Source organism: Perissodus microlepis, chromosome 5 (assembly GCF_051167445.1).
Source record: "Perissodus microlepis isolate ML-2025 ecotype Zambia chromosome 5, ASM5116744v1, whole genome shotgun sequence".
NCBI classification, from domain to species: domain Eukaryota; kingdom Metazoa; phylum Chordata; class Actinopteri; order Cichliformes; family Cichlidae; genus Perissodus; species Perissodus microlepis.
Genome location: NC_140465.1, coordinates 3,094,236 through 3,114,246, shown reverse-complemented (window position 1 = coordinate 3,114,246; position 20,011 = coordinate 3,094,236). Strand labels below are relative to the sequence as shown.

Below are 20,011 nucleotides of genomic sequence, written 5' to 3'. Positions count from 1 at the left end.
GGTTGTCTCAGTATGGGTATGGAGTGTATAGTGTCTGTATGTGTTTTGGGGGGGGTTAGCTGCTCCTCAGTATATTGGGATGTGCCCTGATGGTTCTGTATCTTTTACCTGAAGGAAGGGGAACAGGTTTCAATGTGAAGAACATGGTTCTCACAGTCATTTATGTTGTTTTAACTAATTGGCAAAGGCTCTGGGTTTTCTGGAGTGTAGCGTATGTAATGCACTATGACAGAGAGCAGAGCTTCTTCACTTCTCTCCAGGCATTACTGTAAGAGATTTTTCCCCTAATCAATATGCAGCATCCTGTGCCTCAAAGAGAGACCGTACATTTTGGTCAAGGCATCACTTTTGGTTTGGAAACAACTTGATGGTCTTGCTGGTTAAACATAGTGTCAGAGGTATAGAGGCACGTACTCTTTACAATCAATTTCCAATCTTTGTTTCCAAAACAGTTCTGCAGCAGTGGATTCTTCACTTCAATTTTTCAGTTCAATTGTATTATATATAGCGCCAAATCACAACAATAGTTGCCACAAGGCATTTTATATAGTACAGTAAAGACCCTACAATAATACAAAGAAAACAAAGAAAACCCCAGCAATCATATGACCCCCTGTGAGCAAGCGCTTTGGTGACAGTGGGAAGGAAAACTCCCTCTTAACAGGAAGAAACCTCCAGCAGAACCAGGCTTAGGAAGGCCCGCTGTCTCTCGGATGGGGATGAGCAGATGAAGACAGGCCAAAGACATGCAGTGGAAGAGAGCCAGAGATTAATAGTAACAAATCATTAAATGCAGAGAGGTGTATAAATGCATAGTGAGTGAGAAAGGCGGCTGAAGAAGAAGGGGCCCTGCTGCGATTGGTGCGTGGATGTACAGCTCCTGAGTGACTGGAGGTCCTGCCTGTTAAATGAATTCTGGAGCGCCGCCAGCGAGAGAGGTTCTCATGCTTCTCCCAACACCTGAGCAGTATGCCTGTGACAGCCGCTGGCTGCAGTTCCCTGTAGCAGTTAACGAAGTGGAGTGGGTAGGGATGAGCTGCCGTTTCTTTTGATCACTCGTTTGTCTCCTGTTTTGAGTAGGTTAAGGAGGTCAGACTCTGTCTTTGCTTTTGCCTCTTGTTTTCGGTAAGGTTATGTCTGTGGGAATCGGCCTTGGCTCATCCCGAAGTGTTGACACTCCCGTTTTGTTGTTTCCTTTTCATTATGTTGTGAATAAATGACACTGCAATGAACAAATATTTGTTTCCTGTGGTTGGTTGGATCTGGGAGGGAAGGGGGGGGCGAGTGCTCCATTCATGTTATGACCTGGCCCCTAGACAGGTCGTAACACTAGCCAACACAAAGTTGCAGACTGTGGTGGAGAAGTGGAAAACTTGTACTTTCACTCTTAAGGTTTACTGCCACCCTTAAAATTTCCCACCAAAGCAGTTTTCACAAATACAATGCTACCTTGAATAGTTCTAGACTTTTCAAGTCCAGCTGTATTTAAAACTTTTTGACACTTCGCAGACAGAGTGAGGCAGTGTTCTGCACTGTACCCAGGCATCCCAAACAAACCGGTATATTTCCAGTAGTGAAAATGCATCTGACAAATCTCCATTTGAGTGCAACAAGCCTGAAAGGTCAACATTTTGACAGTGTCTGGTCCTGATTCTTTCAACAATTTCCAGAGTTTGTGTGCGTGAAAACAGCCTGAAAATATCTTTTTCTCCAAAGACTCCCCAAGGACTTAATTTAGAGCTTCCTTTTGATACTTGTCTGGCTGAGAGCTAAGCAGCAGTCAGAGTCTCCCACACAGGGGCTCAGTACAACTTTCCATGGCAACCTCATCACTGAACACCTCACAATAAATACAACTCAGACAGTAGAAGGACACGCAGGTGACAATCAGATCAAAACAACAATCAGTCCTCCTCTATCAAAACTCATGCAACCTATCAACGGCAAAACCGCGGGCTTCAATGTTACTTTCAGGTTTAAATCTGAAGCTTTCAGAGAGATGGGGATCATCTGGTTCTTATCAGATGAATAGAACTAATATTTAAGTATTGGGTGGGCCAAAAAGAGTAGTCCCATGGAATGAAATAACAAGTCAGTGCAAAGGTCTGTTACAAGAATGAGTTATAGGGACTGATCTGCCAGTGGCACACTGGATGGGAGAAACATCAAGCGTCCTTCTACATGTGACTTTTTAATATTTAATATTTAAGAAAAAGATTTACATCTGAGAGGCAGATCCCTCATTAAGCAAGAAAGTTAATAAAGTGTGCAAGCTGATAGTACTTTTGTCAGATCTCAGATGAGTATGTAGCAGTGTCTGAGCTGTTTGGTTTAGCTGAGATTAATGGCCTAGCTTTGCCAAAAAGGCCTGTGAAGTCCAATGTGGAATCAAGCAAGAAGCAATGTGTCAAAATATATCTGCAAAGTCAGATCCCATAGCTCAGGAGGACAGAGAGCAAATCAATTATGATTTTGACAGCCTGAAAATCTGCTCCACAATTCACTTATTCACTTCTGTGACCAAAGAAGTGATTCATACTCACTGTGCTGTAAATACTAACCACAGGCAAAGGCACTGCTTGCTGCTTCCCATGTTCAAATTAATTTGAAATTATAATGAGGCCATGGAGGATAATTAGCCAGGCTAAAAGTAAAAAGTAGTGCTGTCAAAATTAACGCGTTAACACAGATTAAGCCGTCATCACGATTAACGCGATACAAAAAATGTAACACTTTTAACGCATTTGGAGTGCAGAATGACTCAAAATCCCTGAAATGTTTCTGTCAATGTATTTCGGTCAGTTTGTCCACGTAAAGTTACCTTCGCACATGCGCCAATGGGCAGTTGATCTGCTAGTGACGGGCAGCTGAATCAATCAACTCAATTTGGAAGATGATAAACGCACATTGGCCCTCTCGATGGGAAATTTGAGTATTAAAAAAAATAACATGACGGAACAGTCGACCGACATAAAGTATTATGCACATTGTGCAAGAAGGGATTTTCTTTTCACCGAAGCACTTCCAGCTTAAAATATCCCATTGACATGATGCAAAGTGGACTGCTAAATAGCTAACCTGTGCTAAAAGATTGAAGAAAACTATTCAATTTCTCTTTGAATTTAAGCATACATTCTTTATTTATTCTCCATTTATTTCATTATTTTTGCATAAATGTCTGTTACAAGCTTAAATATAAAGTTGAAAAAGTGTAATTGCAGCCAGGCTATTGATCAAGTAATTGTGATTATTCGCGATTAATTACAGAAAATTGTGAGATTAATTAGTTAATTTTTTTAAATCTATTGACAGCACTAGTAAAAAGACACGTTTTATGGAGTAAAAGATGATGACAGTGTAACACTACAGAAGTAAACACATATGTTTGTATGTGCCTGTGTTATGGAGGGGAGAGATCACCCAGGCTTTCTTAAATAAATGAAGAAATAATATAAATAATATTATATACTTTGTGAAAAGATCTGTAACCACACCATCTCTGTTTCACTTTCAATCCCAAACTGCAGATAGTAACTAGAGTTCTGTTTTTGCATGTATGTAAACCAGTATTCTACCTGCTGCAGATTCTGGTTAGAGTGGCACTCCAGCTCGTAGCACATTTCCACAGCATGACATAAACTATCATCAAATTCTGTTATTAAAACCAGCTTTTTCCAGTTGAGGGCCACTGCAAAAACTAAGACTGTGTTGTCATCTGCTGATTTCGAGAGAGTGATTCATGCATTTATTTCATCTAGGCTTGACTACTGCAACAGTCTTTATTTTGGTAGTAACCAGGCGTTATTCTCTCGTTTGCAGCTAGTTCAGAATGCGGTGGCCCGACTCCTAACAGGCACTTGCAAATTTGAACATATTTCTCCAATACTGGCACGTTTGCATTGGTTGCCAGTACGTCGTAGAATCGAATTCAAGATTTTGTTGTTCGTTTTTAAATCTTTGAATGGATTAGCTCCATCTTATCTCTCGGACCTTTTAACTAAAAATACTCCAAGCAGAGTTCTTAGGTCAGCAGATAAGTTGCTTCTGGATATCCCCAGAACCAGACAGAAGAACAGAGGTGACCGAGCTTTTGCGGTTGCTGCCCCCAAGCTCTGGAACAGTCTGCCCCTTGAGGTTGTCGCCAACACTTGACATTTTTAAAACCTGCTTGAAAACACACTTGTATTCTTCAGCTTTCAATTGTGACTTGTCTTTCATTGTTTTTTTTCTATGAATGTTTAGTGTTTTCATTATGTACAGCACTTTGGTTCAACCCGTGTTGATTTTAAATGTGCTTATAAATAAATGTGATTTATGATTTGATTTGATTTGATTTGATCACCAGCTGCAGTCCACCAAGGTTGAGCTGGACAGCAGAGGGACATGAGACAAGACCGGGCATAGTTCTCAGTGGTTCAATGTGAAAGTTAGGGGATTGTCAGCATACAAAAAATCATTACTGATTACTGACAATTAATGACATTGTTTGTATGTATACTCCAGGCATATGTGTGTGTGTGTGTGTATATATATATATATATATATATATCCTCTGGTAGAGGATATATATATATATATATATATATATATATATATATATATATATATATCCTCTACCAGAGGTCTGGGAGCTTGAGGGTCCTGCGCAGTATCTTAGCTGTTCCCAGGACTGCGCTCTTCTGGACAGAGATCTCTGATGTTGTTCCCGGGATCTGCTGGAGCCACTCGCCTAGCTTGGGAGTCACCGCACCTAGTGCTCCAATTACCACTGGGACCACCATTACCTTCAACCTCCACATCTTCTCGAGCTCTTCTCTGAGCCCTTGGTATTTCTCCAGCTTCTCGTGTTCCTTCTTCCTGATGTTGCTGTCATTCGGGACCGCTACATCGATCACTACGGCCGTCTTCTTCTGTTCGTCTACCACCACTATGTCCGGTTGGTTAGCCACCACCATTTTGTCCGTCTGTATCTGGACGTCCCACAGGATCATAGCTCGGTCATTCTCCACCACCCTTGGGGGCATCTCCCATTTTGACCTCGGAACTTCCAGGCCATATTCGGCACAGATGTTCCTGTACACTATGCCGGCCACTTGGTTATGGCGTTCCATGTATGCCCTGCCTGCTAGCATCTTGCACCCTGCTGTTATGTGCTGGATTGTCTCAGGGGCATCTTTACACAGCCTGCACCTGGGGTCTTGCCTGGTGTGATGGACCCCAGCCTCAATGGATCTTGTACTCAGAGCTTGTTCTTGTGCTGCCATGATTAGTGCCTCTGTGCTGTCTTTCAGTCCAGCTTTGTCCAGCCACTGGTAGGATTTCTGGATATCAGCCACCTCCTCTATCTGCCGGTGGTACATACCGTGCAGGGGCCTGTCCTTCCATGATGGTTCCTCGTCTCCCTCCTCTTTCTTGGGTTTCTGCTGCCTGAGGTATTCACTGAGCACTCGGTCAGTTGGGGCCATAGTGTGTAATAGCGTAGTGGTTAGACTACACCCCTTTGGAGCAGAGGATCGCAAGTTCGATTCCTGCCTGGATGAGGGACCTATGGATATATATATATACATATATATACACACACACATGGCTCTGTTTAAATGTAGTTGGTCTCAGCCAGCAACACATGCTAACGGTCAAAAGTTCTAGAACACGCCAGTTTTTCATTGAAAATTATGCAAAATGTATTCTAAACTTTTGACTCATCAAAGTAGCCACCTTTGGCAGATATAACAGCATATAAAAGCCTTTTGGTATAATTCTGAAATGTACATTATTTTTCAGTTTTGGGTAACCTTACCTTTTTTTTAACCTGGCAGTTCACCACTTACCTTTGTGCCATTTCAAGCATAAATATTGGGGTTTTCTAAAACTTTTGTAGTGTATGTAAGTTGGACCCTTTATTAAAAGTCTCCTACATGAACAATATGCTTAGTTTAGGTATGGCTTGCAAAATGTCTGTATTTGTTTCTACATGCCTTCCAATTAGCCAGAAGTCCACTGAAAAATTATATATTTTTGTGCTCCAACAAGAGTTTAGCATTTCAATCATAATTAAATGGCATCTAATTATGTTTTTGGTAGCGGTTGCCTGTATGTCATTCTGGGTTAGGGTTATCATAGTGTAAACGCGATAACTTGAAACGTTTTGATGAAATTGTTTGTAGGGGTGTAGAGTAAGGTCATGTTTAAAATCTAAGGTCAACTAAATAATTTATTGGTTGAAAACTGACAAAAAAGCCATATTGAGGTTTTGCATGTGACGTAACGCACACATTGCTCAAGAGCTGTCATATTGGATGTGATAGCTGGTACACAGCAAAATCTCCAGTGTTAAATTAACACTAGAGAGTGTCTATATGGGTCCACACCTCTGAGTGTTAAATACAACACTGTTGAGTGTTAAATTAACACTTTTGACAGTGTTATATGTTTAAAAGTAACCTAGTCAGTTTTGAAGATTAACAATGGCTAACACTGAGCAGTGCTGATTTTCTAACACTGGAATATTTCTAACATTTTGAGTTATTTTCCAGTGTTAGAAAATCAGCCACACAGGAACATGTTCATTCATTCTTTCACAGTTGGTTATCAACAAGCATGCAGCCCTCCTGCCTCTGGACAGCTGACAAGATTCGGCTAAACAACAACATAATATTATAATCTAACATTATGCCAGCTAATATTAGACTCTTTACGTAATTCTTTACGTAATTTACCTCTGAAACAGTGATATGAGAACTATCTTCTCATATCACATGAGAGTAACTGTGAGTCTGCCCACTTCAAAATAAACTTTCAGGAACAGCTGTGACAGCAGCGAACAACAGCGAACAACAGCTAACAACAGCTAACAGGCAAAAACAGCCGCATTTAGTGACCGAAAATTAAGGATATCCTCAACTCAACACAGTATCATCGTCATCCATCACAAATGAGCTGTGTTGACACATTGACAGTGTAAGGGGTAATACACAGAGACGTGGCAATATGAACAATTAATAAACATTGGCTAAATACCTTAGCAGTGACCAGTGACCGTGGTTGACTTGTTCAAGTGACTGCAGCTCCAGGCAGAGTCCAGTGACTGAGGTTTGTTACCCATCTTGGCCTACAAAAATTTGGATGAGCATCCAAACTTTTGTAGGCCTTCGGATCTCGTCTAGTACAACACGAGGGTTGTTGATAGCATAATAATATAAATAGTGTGGCGTGAGGTCAGAGAGAGTGCCAGGGTTGCACTTCACAGCATCAGTAAACACTCTTAATTTACACACTTTAATTTATAATGCTGAATATCTGAGTTTTATGCGTCACACCTTTCAGAAACAACAATTGAGGGATGATTTTTTTTATTTCTCTAAAGGTGTTAAAGGTTCCTAAACCCTTCTTTTCAGCTTATAGATGTCCTCAAGTAGCATCAGTTTGGTTAGCGCTCTTTAGAGGGAAAGTCTACATTCCAAAGAGTAAAGAAAAAAACCCTACAGTTCACTATTAATCTTCTCTGCAGGCTACAAACTCCAGGATGCATTAAGCAGAATTGGTATGACACACAGAGTCTGACTAGATCTTAGATAGGTACAAAGTTTTCATAGGGAAAAAATATACAATTTGTGGTACAGCTGCATTGATTTCCATTCTTTTTTTTTTAATCACCTATTCTGGGCGTGCAAATGTAGCAGAAGTGCAACGCTCAATCGGCCGAGTGCACAGTTATTATCTGTTATCAATAAGAAATGTTCAGGAGCTGAAATTGACCTTTGAACGGTTTTACAAGAATGATGGGAACATCAGAGTCATCACAAGGATTGTGTAAATTGTGCTTTTCTGTTGCGGATTCACTATGAAAGAAAATCCAGATGATTCGGTCGTAGGCTACGTAAAGCAATAAGGGTTGCTTTCTTTAAAAATAAAACATACTTATCTGCACATTACATGATATGCAGAATGATTTAGCACTACATGCTTTAGCGAGCACTGCTTCACACTAATTATTGCTTCTTTGTTCTCGCTCTTGAGCACGAAAATGCCTTCTCTGTATATTCCTCACAGAATGCAGTCTGCTTTTGTGCTTTAGTGAACAGGAATTACTTTAAAACAGATGAAAGTTTAGAATTTTCTTAAAACAAACCGTTTAGATCAGTTCTCCGTCACAAACTGCAACAATCCTTTTCACACACAATATGATCTGTTTGATTTGTAAATGAACCTCTAATAACCTTGTTCCTTGGTCATGTGTCAAGTGTCCCTGCACCCACACAACTTAATCCAGCATTTGACTGTGGAGTGCATTAGCAAAAGCACAGGAGGCAAATGAACTTAGTTCAGCAGGTGGGTGATTGCTATTGCATATGCAAAAATGTGTCTGCCTGCAAGCACTTAGCCTGGTTAAACAAAGAAGTGTGCATCGTGACTTGATGCACAAGGTGGGTTTCCCTAATAATTTTCTCATCTGACACGTTAAATGCCACAGGGCTCTCTTCCTCTCCCCACCCATTATCTCAAAATAGATCCTCGCCATGGCTCTGATGTCATCTTTATCAGAGGAGAATGGGCCAATATGAAGAAAATGGCTCACCAACTGGATTTTTCAGCAGTAGGGAGCATAAAGTAGACTCCGTGCTCACAGTTGCCTTGGAAACACATCTGTTATTAAAAGAACAAGTATTTTTCTAATACAATCCTGTCTGTATCTTCACTTTGAAGTGAAAACTCTTACGTCATCATGCTTCTCCTACAGGCTATCTACGCGTCAAAATGTATGTGATGGCTGCAGTGACAGCCACACATATTGGGTAACATCTGCCAAACATCACAGGGCTACAATAGAGACTTATTTATTACACTACACTTGTATTGTGCTGTCTTTAAATATAGGATTGAATTTACAGATTAATAAAGAATTGGTGTTAGTTTATAATTTCTTTATTTTTACCATCTCATACACAATAATGTATTCTAAAATAAGTGTCCACATTTTAGTTTAATCTTTTTATTTGTTTTCTGGTTACCTTAGTAAAAGCTGCTCAAGTCCCTAAGAGGTGTAAAAGGGGCGGGTCTATGTGGAGACCTGCAAATTGGGTCATACCACAACTCTGGATCATGGGGGGGAATGGGATTTGCTATGTTAGTTTTTGTTAGGTTTTTGTGTGTTCTACCCCTTTTTGTGTCTTTGTGGGTTGATCAGCCACTATTTAAGTTTCCTCTTGGTCTCATTTTGGTAGGTCAGGTTGCTTGAGGTAGTGTTGCCATTTTTCTGTGTAGCGGTCTGTTACTTTGACCTCTTTTATGAGCCCAAGCTCTTGTTTTTTCTACTTTAGCCTGTGTCTGACTGTCCTTTACTGCTTGGTCCATCACAATGTATGATATAAACTGTGTTTTCTGTGTTTTGACTCTTTGTGTGCGTTGGTGTGTGTGTGTCAAATCAAAGTTTAAGCTATCTGCTCTGTGGTGACTACAAATGTTTCACTTGTGAGGAATTATTTTGTCACTTAGTACAAAACCATTTTTAGTTTGAAGAATATTCACTACTGATATTGCAAAGAATTACATGTTCTGAACTTGGCAGAAGTTTAGGAATTAAAACACGAATCCTTTGGATTTTGACGTCACTGGAACTTATAAATCTTGACTTAAGACTTTCTTATCATAAGACATGCATGGACTTGTCATTCCTCTGTTGAGGGTTACTAGTTAAAATATATGCCAATTAAATAACACATTGTAGAGATATTGGAAGGTCTTGATTTACCCACCCCTACTATTTCACCCAGGTTTTTTGCTAAGCTAGACTAACTGAAATGCACAAAGATTAAATTTCTCAGTTGTATCATTACATTCAGTAAATGTCAGACTGTCACTAAATTTGAAATTTTTACTGTGCTGGCATTTATCTAGACCATGAACATCAGTGTTTATCACATATTTCTGTTGCCTTCATACATATGTTGCTTTTTACCAAGTGAGTGGGACTTCAATCCATGTTGTAGCTTCCTGTAATCAATAATCTCTCTGCACACTTTGACTCTTAAGAACCCACGTCCCTTATAAGGCTTCAGTTGATAGGACCAGGCCAGCAGTTCTACACACACAATGACGCCCAAGTTGCTATAACACTGCACTGGAATCCAAGGGTATCAGAGCCTTTCCTCCACTCATTGACAAGCTGTCTGAACTAGGAAATGCTCCTTCAGGCTTCAACAAAGAGGAACTGCAGTGTGGCGCACAATCAACACAGTTTTCATTTAGTGGTAGCTTCTTTTTTTTAACTAATTGTATATCTCTACAAGACACATGACATACTGCATCATTTAAGTTTTAATTTCACTGTGGTCTTCATTCATATGTGCAATAAAGCAAATGACAAGCAAATGACCTCTTTTTACCATCATGGTTTGAACCTGAACACAGTTTGCTACTCAGTTAGTTATGGTGACCATCTAATTATAGGCAGAACATATGGAAGGCCACAGGCTCTAAAAGCACATAAACAAGACGCTAGGTGAAATAGGAACCTCATCTTGTTTTACGTTCTCAGCCTCGGGCAAACGCTTCACTTGCTTTTCTGCTCTCTCCAAAGTTGGAGAGCACTAACTGCAGCTTCATCAGATGTGCCGTCCTGAGCTGAGGTGACGATGGATCCATCAAAGGTAGACAGGTCACCCTCTGAATTTCACCCAAAGTGCATTACAGTTGTATGTATTCTTTCACCAGTACTAACTGTTGTGCCATAATGCAACACCTTTAGACAATCACATAGTTAGCATTTTATCTGTTGGCTCAAGTTATACTTGCCTAAGTAAGGAGGTGAGTCTCGTTCAGGTGATTCACAATAGAGTGAAAAAGAAAATGTTTTTCTTTTTCAACATTTTATGCAGTCCTGAGAAAAATTAAGTCTTTAATTAAGTAAAACCAAGTACTTGATTAAAACTTGATCATCAGCAAGTTTGACCTCTAAAACCTGTTTAGGCAGTCCTCTGGAGTATTCAGGTGTGTGTTAACACAATGGCACAATATTTGTAGGAGGCGTATTCCATTCAAACCATGCAACAACAAAAAAACGACCAAAAAACCAAACATTTGTAGTATTAATCATCTAAATAAACCAGAAGACTTCTGGACCAATTTTCTTTGGACAGACAAGTGGAGCTGTTTGGCCATAATGCACTTTTTCAACCATAGGATGTGAGCAAAAACACCTCATGCCTACTGTGAAGCATGGTGGTGGAGGGCTAATGGACTGAGTCTTATATAGCGCTTTTACTCTCTCAGAGTACTCAAAGCGCTCTATACAACATGCCTCATTCACCCATTCACACCCACTCATACAAGCACTTCTAAACACAAGTGCAAACTAAACTACATTCACACACATTCACACTCCGATGAACGCATTGGAGGGCAACTCGGGGTTAGTATCTTGCCCAAGGATATTTGACATGCAGACTGGGGAAGCCACGGATCGAACCACCATCCTTCCAATCAGTAGTTGATCTGCCACCTGAGCCACAGCCACCCCTCGACCATTAACTCCCCTGCACACTACAGTATTCCAGTCAAAGGTGAGGCCATCCGTCTGATTGATAAAGCTTTCCAAAGTGGGTTATACAACAGCACAATGACCACAAGCACACCAGAAAATCTACAACACAATGACTGACAACAAAAATAATCACACGGTTGTAGTGGCACGGTCAAAGTCAGATCTCAGATCTCAACCCAGTTAAATGTTTGAAATGCTTATGGCTGAGATGTCGCCTCTGAACTGTTTGTATTTGTTAATCAGGCTGCAATACCAAAGATTTTCTGCACTTGTAAATAGGACTAAACAAGATGTTGACATTAAGGATAGTGTCCTAAACCAGCTTCAAAGACAACTACTGTATGGGTGACGCTGTGTGTATGTTGTACTTACGAAAGAGTCCTTTCCAGCCTGCCGCCAGGTGAACCAATGATCTCACCTAATGTGCAGAACATCTGACCCAGGAAGTCCTTTACAGAGTAGGGAAATCATCATAGTTAATTCACTGCACTCAGTCACTGTGTGCTGCACGTTGGCTAATTTCTAAAATGTGGCTTTGTGGTTAACAAAGTTACAGCTACCATGTTATATATGATTTCAATTTGGGTTACTTGGATTTAAAATAAAGAAGTAATTGGAAATTCTTTTGTAAACATTAATTGAAGATGCAATAGTAATGAGATGTCTAGACGTTGATTGATTACAGCAGACTGTTTAGGACTAACACAGCAGCTAGTTAGCACCTAGTTACTGAAACTGTCTAATTGCTTTGCATTTTGTCCATATTTTATACTTCATTGAATTGAGCTTTTGTAATTAAATTGTTCTGCTTTAAGCAACATTTTTTGTAGTCAAAATAATACACCATAGGTATTTTGGTAAGCTGTCATAAAAAGGCACAGGTGAAGCCACATTCTCTTACAGGATTTTCAGATTACATTTATAATCTCTGTAATCTCAGTGCGGCTTCATTCATTTCTGTTGGAATTAGCGATGCAGTTACAGAAACACACCGAAAGGTCAGTTTGCTGTATGCTTAACACATTGCTTAGACCTCAGCGATGTGTCTGACCCTGTGACTCATCGTCAGACATGACCCTAACCCTAAGGTTAACTCTATACTATCAGAAGATTTCATTGTAGTCTTCGTTTTCTAATCCCATTTTTGGCAAAAAATAATTCTGGGATAAATCAAATTATTATTTATATAGATTTGGGTTCTTTTTGCTTTTCTCCAAAAAATGTTTTAGGATTAGGGTTTGAGCTAGGGTCCACATCACTTAAAGAAATGGTGCAGTAAGCAAGGAGAACAGGACATAATGATAGCTTACCTTCTGCTTATCCAGGAGGGGAGGCAGTAAGGAAAGGCAGACACATGTTAGAGAAGCTGGAAAGACACAATGAAAAGACCTCAAGTTCACAAATAAATTAATTTTTCTTCCAAATTTAAGAAAGATGAAGACTAGTCAGAGCTGCAGTGCACTGAGCTTAAAGTAATGCTTTTATGAATCATTACTGTAGGATGCAAATTAAAAAATAATGGTTTGATTTATGCTTTCTGTAGATACTTTAGTAGATACTGTACTAAATTTTGTCTGATGTTGAATTCATGTAAAATTACAGCTGGAGTGGAGCCGGACCACACTGACACTGGTAGCATGTACCTTGGACAAGGTGCCAGTCAGTTGCTACATATAGGCAGCTATTCAGCATCAGATTAGTAACTAGATCACAGGCACACCAACCCTCTGCATGTCTGCCTTCTGTTCTGTGGTCTTCCTCCTATCCTTCTGCATGGCAGTCCCATCTTCAACATCTTCTGCCCCCTATATTCACCAAAACCTTGCCTCTAAAAACCACTTAGCCTGAGCTGTCCCTCTGATGTATTATTTCTAATCTTGTCTGCTACCTTCACATCCTCTACTCCTTGCATCTTCACTGTTACATGTGTCTCCCTGTTATTTACACATGTATTCTTTCTTGCTTCTATTCACTTTCATTCCACTTCTCAATAGAGCATAATAACACATCTCCAGGTTCTCTTCTACCTACTCCCAATGCTAACTACAAATCATAGTGTCATCTGTAAACAATATAGTCCACAGAGATGCCTGCCTGTTCACATCTGTCAACCTGCGAAAAAATAGAGGGCTCCATTTCCTGGCTATTGATGACAGCTCCACAACTGAATCTGACGCGTGATGAGGAAGAGTTTTGTTTTTTATAAGATGGGTTTCAATCAATATCAATATAACAATTTTAATGCAAAGTAGACAACAAGTTAGTACACAACAAGACATGTATGTTGAGAGGTGTCCAATGTTTGTATTGTGATGTACTATTTTACCTGTTCTTACAGTCTGACAAATGTCACACTTATCATAATAACAAAAACCAATTGAGACATTTTTTTAGTAGTACCACCCAAACTACAATAAGCAAAACCACTTTTGTGAAACCCACTGAAATAAAACTTGATTCAATTTTTTTGTTTGTTTTTTTTTTAAATAAGGTTAACTCAATTTTTTTCTGGGCTTCATGCCAGTGGACCTGTGGTCATTGGACATATTAAGCTGCTTACATGTTTGGAAAGATTGGAGCTCCTTGTATCCACATTGTACCTGCAGAAGAAAAGCAAAATAGCAGACTTTAGAGTGTTTCCTTTAGAATGCATCCTGTACAACATAATAAAACACAAATGCATACAGAAAAATTACAACTGTGGAGAAAAAGAGACACCTTCCTAATTTCCCTTTTGCACTTGACTTGACAAGCAACGCACACATGATGGACAGCTCTGGTGGGAGAACAAAGAAGAAATTCATGTATGCTAATTAAATAATACGATATGGTCTCCACAGGAGGGATGAGTCAAGAGTTATAAAACAGAAATTTATGGATCTGGAGCAACACTGACACATAACATACAATAAGGATTGATCTGCAGATGGAAGACTCTCTCTTTTGCTGTCTTTCAGGAAGATATGTTGCCTCTTCTTCTCTTTTAAAATGTGCTTTCCCCAAAGAAACTTCTGTTTCTGACACAAATTAACATCCTTATTTCTGGGTGGATTCTAAGGGGTCCTGAAATCAATGGCCCATGAAGGTTCATGCTTATTATCATAGACCAGGTAAACCACTGAGATCTTAGCTGTACTATCTCATTCAGTCATCTATTCTCCAGAGGCCAGGCAGCCTTGCAGAAGAAGAGTGATGAAGGTCCTTATTGTACTACTTGTGCTGAAGCTCAGGGGAACAGCTGCTTCTCTGTTAGGTGAACGCAATGCTAAGACAATAAAATAGGATTATCAAAATTATCTGAAACACTTTCAACAGTTGAAAGAAGAAAACTCCTCTCTTTAAATGCTTTTTCAGACATTCTGTGGCATTGTTCCAAAGTATTATTTCAATGGATAGTTTGAAATGATTGAATGTTTATGCGCCTGTTTTCCCTTCCATCTTCAGTCTTTAGCAAACTTCTCGTCTTTATTTGCAAATACTTCATTTTTTCATACTTTCTATTTCATTCCACACCCAACTTATTTATTTTGTAAGAAATAAAATCTTGCATGGATTATATATTTAACCTCTTTTCATCTGTCAGGTCATTGCTGCTTTGCAGGCTGGGGTTAGTCTTCAGTTGCACTTTTCTGCACATTTTCAGTAACTAGAAGATTTCACCTTTCAAATCAAGTCTCTTACATGCATCTCAGTCTTATAATTCTTCTATTATCTCTCTTTGGGTATGTGATATTGATGATAATTTTATATAAAGTGTAAGAACCTGACCCTAATCCCTCCACTGACTCAAGCTTGTCAGAGACCTGTTAAAGGTTACAGAATGTTAGAAAGCGTTCCTTCATTCTGACCTGTCAGTGCTTGTAATTCATACTGTGTCTAATATGTTTTTCATTTTAATTGTATTTTCTAGAATTTTTCACAGACTTTTTGGCAATCAAAAGAAAAATCCTCAGTTTCCCGACACACATCAAAGATTACTTTAGACTGCATTTTTCCAAAGACGTACATTTTGCTAGTTTCAAAACAGAGTAAAGTTTGAGAGTGGGATTTTGGTCATCACTGATTATGTCCAATTGCCTAATCACATACACTCTCAGAAAATAAAGCACCGTGTTACCGTGCCTTGTCAGCTTGTCAGTGGGGTAGTACACTCTAAGACACTTGTTCCAAAATGATATGCAGAGGAACACTAGTGAACCGACGTCTCCTTCACTGTTGATGCCCAAATGTTGAGTTGATAGACAGATTTTGTTTTTATCTCTGTAAATTTGTCAATTATAATAATAACTTTCTTTGGGTTTATTTTTACTTGTTATTTGTTATTTTCACTGTAGAGGATGCACAAAGGTGTGTAACTGTGTACTGTGCATAAGATGGAGGAGTTGTACAGGCAGAAAGCGACAGACAGGAATGATTTCCTGTGTTGTTAAGTGGTGCATTTGGGTAATCTCGGTCTCTCACTGAAGGTGCTCCTGCGACTGGCCAGCACGTCATGGAGTGGGTGGAAGGTGTTGTCCAGCATTGTCCTTGTCTTGGACAACATCCACTTTTCCAACATCACCTTAAGGCCACCTTAAGTGTTGCTACTCTGGTATTCACTGCTTTAAGTAGATGTTTCATGAGCTGTATGACTGATATTCCAACCCTTAGACATTATGAAGCAAGTATAAAAGGTGGAATTCAGTGATTTAATTTAATCAACATTTCCATTTAATCAAATTTCCTCTTCAGCAAATATCACTTGTTGAGCACTCCTTACCTAAAAGGAATCTGTCACCTCCCCAAGCAGTATTGACAAGCACAATAATTACATTGTACTGGTCAAGATGAGAATGTACCGGCCCATAAAATGTTTACGTGTGTTATATTTCAAAGTAACGTGAAAAGAAAAGCGTCTGGACTTCTTTAAGTTGCTTGAAGACGTTTCACCTCTCATCCGAGAAGTTTCTTCAGTTCTAAGGTCAAATGGTGGGGAGTCCCAGATTTAAACCTAGTGGGAGTTTCCCCCCACAGAGGGACAAAAGGACCCCCTGATGATCCTCTAATCGCCTGAGCCAAGGTGTGAAACTGGGTGTGGGTCCCAATCAGCCAGGGTTTCGGGTGAGCTCATTGTGAGACCTGGCCCCACCTTATCATGCGAATTCCTGAGGTCAGATGGCCCAGGATGTGAGTGGGCGTTAAGGCGTCTGGGGAGGGAACTCAAAACTGGATTATAGATGGCAGACAGTTGGTGTCGTAAACCACCGCCTCTGTTCAAAGATGGTCGCTCACAGTGGACATAGATGGCTTCTTTCACTCCTCTTTCAAACCATCTGTCCTCTCTGTCCAAAATGTGAACATTGGCATCCTCGAAAGAGTGTCCTTAATCCTTAAGATCTTAAGTCTTCTCCTGTGGAGGTGGCTCTTCTATGTTGTGCCATGCGCTTGTGAAGTGGCTGTTTGGTCTCTCCAATGTAGAGGTCTGGGCATTCCTCGCTGCACTGTACAGCATACACCACATTGTTAAGTCTGTGTTTTGGAGTTTTGTCTAGACCCAGCAACACGCTCAGACAAAAACTGGTTCACCCGAAAGACAAAACTACCTTGGCTCAGGCGATTAGAGGATCATCAGGGGGTCCTTTTGTCCCTCTGTGGGGGGACACTCCCACTAGGTTTAAATCTGGGACTCCCCACCATTTGACCTTAGAACTGAAGAAGCTTCTCGGATGAGAGGTGAAACGTCTTCAAGCAACTTAAAGAAGTCCAGACGCTTTTCTTTGCAAGCTCCTTTGACTACGATGACCTGGATGACTGGATGAGAACCTTCACAGACACTATGGTTTGTTCTTAAATCCACCATCCACTTCGCATTGGTGTTCCAATTTTGCTTTGTTTTAAATCTGTTTGGACTGGCCTTGTGTTATTGTTCTCTTGTAGCTAAGAGTATACCCTGGATGGAGCTTTCGGGAGCAGGCCAATTGTTTTCTGCCTTTGGCCAGAGCCTTTATTTGGCAGTTTGTAGAGCTTCAGTTATGGGCATCTTGCTGTGCATCCAGACCCTGTCTCTCATGGCACCCTTCTATACTTCTGTACATCCTTCTGTGCTTCCTCGATTTTGGCTTCCAGCCTTCCTCTACATTGAGGGTGGGAGTTCCTCTACTTGCAGATGGGGATGGTGCATATAGCAGTGATCAAATCTGCAAGCATCTACTCTGATGAGTGTTTGTTAGTGATCTGGGGAGTCATGCCCTCGATGGCTAGACATCATCTAGTTTAATTCCACTGCTTTTTTCTGCCTGGGTTTTCCCACTGTATCCATATGAGTCTCCTGGTGTTATTGCACTGAGATACTCTCTCAGTGGCTTGGCTGTCATTGTAGTATTCCATCAATAACATATTGTCAGTCATACTCCATGTATGCCCTGTTCCAGTAGCCTACTTCTAAACACTATGTCATGGTTCCTCATGGCTTCAGCGTTGTATCTCTTGCACATTTTCCCAGGTAGGCTTGGTAGTATGGTGGGTAGACAATAAGTAAACTAATAATCAAACAGAAAATATCTCATAATAAAGAGAACTTAAGGAGCAGCTCCCAGATATCCCCGATGAAAACAAGTCCCAGGTGGGCAGGTGGGCTAGCTTGGCTTTTCCGGCAGTCTGTGGTCAGGAGTGCCCTGCTATTGATACAGGAGCTTGGAATGTGGAGCAGTTTCGCATGGCAGGAGAGCTTCAGGCAGCACTGGTAGTTTGAATTCACAGAGGTCAGAATCAGATGGTTTCTTTAATTGCCAAGTCTCTGGATAGAGATGTGTGTGCAGCACCCTGGGGACACTTTGGCTCTGGCTGGAGCTGCACATGTACTTCTGGACTGGGGCTCTGCAGGGCACATGAGCTCAGTGGGCTGTGGCTGCACCAGGCATGGCAGGTGGCTAATAAAGCCCTCTGGGTTCGAAGAGAACTTAAGACTGGCCATCCCAGATATTTGAATTGCTAAGACATCATGTCTAAATATATCTGGTTAGATATATTAGGATTGGGATACATCCCTATCCCAATGAAAAATGCATAGGACAGCATGTATAGGATAGATAGATAGATAGATAGATAGATAGATAGATAGATAGATAGATAGATAGATAGATAGATAGATAGATAGATAGATAGATAGATAGATAGATAGATAGATAGATAGATAGATAGATAGATAGATAGATAGATAGATAGATAGATAGATAGACAGATAGATAGATAGATAGATAGATAGATAGATAGATAGATAGATAGATATTAACAATTAACAAGGTTCGGGTAAAGTGTTCAGGAACCACTGATGAGAAGTGAGCTACTGAAACAAGAAGGCGCAAATGGGCAAGAGATGATAACAGGACGCTGTTGGAATGCTACTATGCAGGTAACCCCAGCGGAAGGAGTTACGTGAATAGGATGTGGGACCTACTGAATACCCAGCATCCAGGTTGACGGTGAAACAACTAGTAGCTCAGTGTTCCAACATTCGGTGAATGAACTGCTCTCATGACTAGAAATTGACAAGGTACAAGACAAATGCAACGGCGAGGGGGAGCCAGGATGACAGGTCAGATTGAAATATTATCATCATCCCTACCCAACAGTGGGTACCAAGCCTGAAGGAAGGTCTACTAGACAATTTCTACTGAGACCATCACAAGATTAATCAGCTGATCTACCAGTGAGATGCTTGGCTACAAGGTGAACAGCCACAAGGAGCAGTACCCACCATGAAGAAGCAGACTAGAGGCCAAGATCATCACAGTGGCAGACATCCAAGAACGGGTCTCCAGTATGAAGAGTTGGACAGCACCTGGCCCTGAGTTGATTCACACCTACTGGCTGAAGAAGCTGACTGCACTCCATGAGCGTTTCGCAGCACAAATGAACCAGCTGCTAATTGACGAGACACACCCAGATTGGCTAACTGAAGGCCAGACAGGCCTGATCCCCAAGGGCCCCCCAGAAAGGACCAGTCATATCCAACTATCGGCCAGTAACCTGCCTCAGTACCACATGGTGTCATGATCCAGGTGGGCACAGCTGTGTTGTCTCTGAGCTGCTGTCTCCGCCTTGGGGTGGAGTCACCGCACACTGACGAGTCTCTTCACCTGTGCTGAGCTGTCAGCATTTATGGACCAGCGCTCACTCCACTACTCGCCACGGTTTCTGCTACACCTAGTCAGTGTTGCTTCAGGCAATTCAAACCAAGGAATAATTTTGCCATCCATGACTTACTGTTTTCCCCATAGCTGCTCAGTCCTTATCCACTCCACCCACGGCAATACCTACTGGACCCTCTTCGCTGGTTCATGCCTGTCTGCTCAGTCTTCTCAGCTCCTGTCAACTGCGCTCATCTGCCTGCCCTCCTGCCTCCAGCTGGCCTCGTCAGCCACCACTCCCGGACCTTGTACTCCCTCTGCATCCACCCTCCGCCCAGGAACAGTAAGGCAAAGTAATGCCATG

The 20,011-nt window shown here is 40.9% G+C and overlaps 1 protein-coding gene across 2 annotated transcripts in view; it reads right to left on the bottom strand.

Moving 5' to 3' along the window:
* Positions 1–20,011, bottom strand: part of LOC146386388 (copine-9-like) — a 252,328-nt gene that overhangs the window by 106,349 nt on the left and 125,968 nt on the right. Inside the window, exons 1-3 of one of the 2 annotated variants that reach the window (XM_084927403.1) lie at positions 14,100–14,114; positions 12,850–12,905; positions 11,912–11,988 (exon numbers count right to left, since the gene is read on the bottom strand). In XM_084927403.1, coding sequence (XP_084783529.1) covers positions 11,912–11,973 — 62 coding nt within the window. In that variant the 5' untranslated portion in view covers positions 11,974–11,988; positions 12,850–12,905; positions 14,100–14,114. Of the gene's footprint in view, positions 1–11,911; positions 11,992–12,849; positions 12,906–14,099; positions 14,140–20,011 lie in introns of those variants that run through there. The other variant, XM_084927401.1, reaches the window with a different exon arrangement.